This window comes from Pteropus vampyrus, unplaced genomic scaffold, assembly GCF_000151845.1.
Source record: "Pteropus vampyrus isolate Shadow unplaced genomic scaffold, Pvam_2.0 Scaffold52, whole genome shotgun sequence".
NCBI classification, from domain to species: Eukaryota; Metazoa; Chordata; class Mammalia; order Chiroptera; family Pteropodidae; genus Pteropus; species Pteropus vampyrus.
The window spans coordinates 1,102,946-1,105,401 of record NW_011888833.1 but is presented as its reverse complement, the minus strand read 5'-3'; the positions used below and the strand labels follow the sequence as shown (position 1 = coordinate 1,105,401).

The 2,456-nt window shown below is 57.6% G+C and overlaps 1 protein-coding gene across 1 annotated transcript in view; it reads left to right on the top strand.

Moving 5' to 3' along the window:
* Window positions 1-2,456, top strand: part of MTUS2 (microtubule associated scaffold protein 2) — a gene marked incomplete at its 5' end in the record, with an annotated part of 313,112 nt that overhangs the window by 305,567 nt on the left and 5,089 nt on the right. The window contains one exon of the mRNA XM_023530707.1: window positions 282-355. Within this exon, the coding sequence (XP_023386475.1) occupies window positions 282-355 (74 nt within the window). The remainder of the gene's footprint in view (window positions 1-281; window positions 356-2,456) is intronic.

Sequence of the window (2,456 nt, the reverse complement as noted above, 5' to 3'; positions counted from 1 at the left end):
GGGAGTGTGCGCATGTGCGTGCGTTGTGTGAGTGTGTGCGTGTGCGCCCCCCGTTTCTTTCCCTTTTCCTTCTTTTCTCTCCCTTGCCCCTGCCCCCCGTCTTTCTTTTCCCCCGAGTAACACTGCATGCAGTTCAATGCGTGGGGTGTCTCTAGGCTGAGGTCTGCCGTTCACCAGTGTCCCTTATTCAGCTGAGTCCCTCGTCCTAGTCTGGCAGAAGAGTCTGGTTTGGTCCCTTCCCGAAGAAAGGCCAACTTAACAGTCTGACGTCTTCTCTCCAGAACTGGTGTCTGCCCACGAGCTTGAAAAGAAGGAACTGGAAGAAAATTTTGAGAGGCTGCGCCTGTCCTTACAGGTTAGTGTCTGCTCAGCTCCGATACCCAGAGTGGAGGGTCGCCAGCCCTGTCCACACACATTCGACCAGCACCTGCCACATCCTGGGCCCTGTGGCAAGCCCTGGAGGACAGGGGTAGACGAGACACCCTCCCTGCTCTAAGGACGCTACTGTCCACTCAGAGAGCTGTGGCTCAGTGACAGCCAACCTCGAAGGTCGCACCAAGTGAGTAACGCTGTTAGCGGCCGCCACACTTGCTGTGGCTTGAGGGGTGGGGAGGGGAGAGTTTGGGAGGGGAGCGTCCTCACCGGGGGACAGCACAAGGAGGGTTACGAAGGGCGGAAGTCACAGGACACGTCTGGGAATTAGGAGAGAGCCTGGAACCACCAGGGCCGGGGATGGGGAGCGTGTGAAAAGCACCCTCTTTGCCTCCCACGGCTAACCTACCGAAAGCGTGGGTCTCAGATGCCAGGGGAGCTACCTGGCTCCTTTCTGTCCTCTCGGGAGAACGAAGGGTCTCCCAGGTCAGCCGCATGTCCCTCCTGCCTTCCAGAGACCCAGCCCAGCTGCCTCTGTGAATAGAAGTGCCAGGGAGGAGCCGCCTGGGAAGTGGGTGAGGTTGGTGGCCCCGATTCCGTCCCAATCGTAGCAAGGTCACTTGTTGAATGTGAGGGACTCTCACATCCGGACAGCGCGATGACAGTCCGTTCATTACCGTAACTGCAACACAAAGGCAGGCATTTTGCTTCTCCGGTGGTCCCCTTTCCCCTGGCCTCCGTCACTGCCCAGAGCCGGCCTCGCCCAGAGAGGAGCCCAGGGTCCTGCAAATAGCCAGTTGTTTGGCACGAGGAAGGTGGGGTTGCTACTGGTTGTACTATTATTCAGAAATTTTTAAATGAGAAACAGCCTGCAGGGAGCCCACCCATCGGTGGGCCTGCAATGCACGGTCCTCGCGTGTGGCTCATCCTCGGCAAATGAACCCCAAACTGCCTGCCTCGTGCACCCACCCCTCACGCCATCAGACGCGCTATCCTTAAGGAACGCAGACTGGGACAGGGGAACCCAGGCCGCGACGTCACAGAAGCCCCGTCCCGTCCAAAACCACAAAGGACAGAGGTTCGTTTCTTCCGCGAGTGAGTCTTCGCTCGGCCCTGACGTCTGCAGGCACATGTCACACACATACATGCACCGTAGTTGGCACACTTTGCGAGCACGGTCCGTTTGGGCTGGACGTCATTTGGTGGAGTTGCTTCTGCCACCTTCCCCAGGGGACTGACGGCTGGAGAAACCGGTTTGCCAGTGAGAAATTGGAGCTCCTGGGCGTCCATCTCCACGGCACCCCTCTCTCTAGCTCTGGGCAGTGTGTAAGTGCTGGAAACCGTCGCTTAGTCAGCTGTGAAATGGGGGTGATGACAGTACCTTCCTCGAGGTGTGAACAGGTTAAAGGCAATAACGTGTGGAAAGCTGGGGTGCGCAAAGTGTGGGGCGCTAAGTGGGCTCATGGGAAATGCTAATAAGTAGCAGCTGTCGCTATTTTCAGTTTCGAGCGTTGTTACAGTTATAATTAAGCGTGTCGCTATTGCTATTGTGACACCATCAGTTAACTCCAGAGTTCCTGTGCTGGGCCAGGCCACCAGCTGGGTCTCTGTGCCTCTTAGCGTGACGTGAAGGAACCAACCCAAGTAAGAGAACAGCCCGTCCTGTCTGATTTCTGCACAGCGGTGTGTGCCAGGGGGCGGGGAGGGGGAGTCCGTTTGGAATAATGGTGAATAGAAGGAAAATTCTCGGTTTGATGTTTGAGATGCGTCCTAGGTGTGGATCCTGGTGCGTTTTTCTCTCGCTGTTTTGCTTTTTTAATGGAGGAGGGGAGGCTTTGAAAGAAGCACTTCCTGCCTCCTCTGTAGGACTGACGAGGTTGGGGCAGGAGCCCCGTGGTGGGACAGGCTTTCCGTGCTGCGGGGGGGCCCGGAGGGCCACTGCCCGGCGCCATCATGCGCCCCTGGGCTCCACCCCGGACTCTGACTTACGCAAGTTTGCCAGGTCCCGCGTGTGCAAAGTGCCACCGACGACTACATTGCCCAATGCACCAGCGCGTGCAGTTAATGGCACCGTGGGGGGCTTT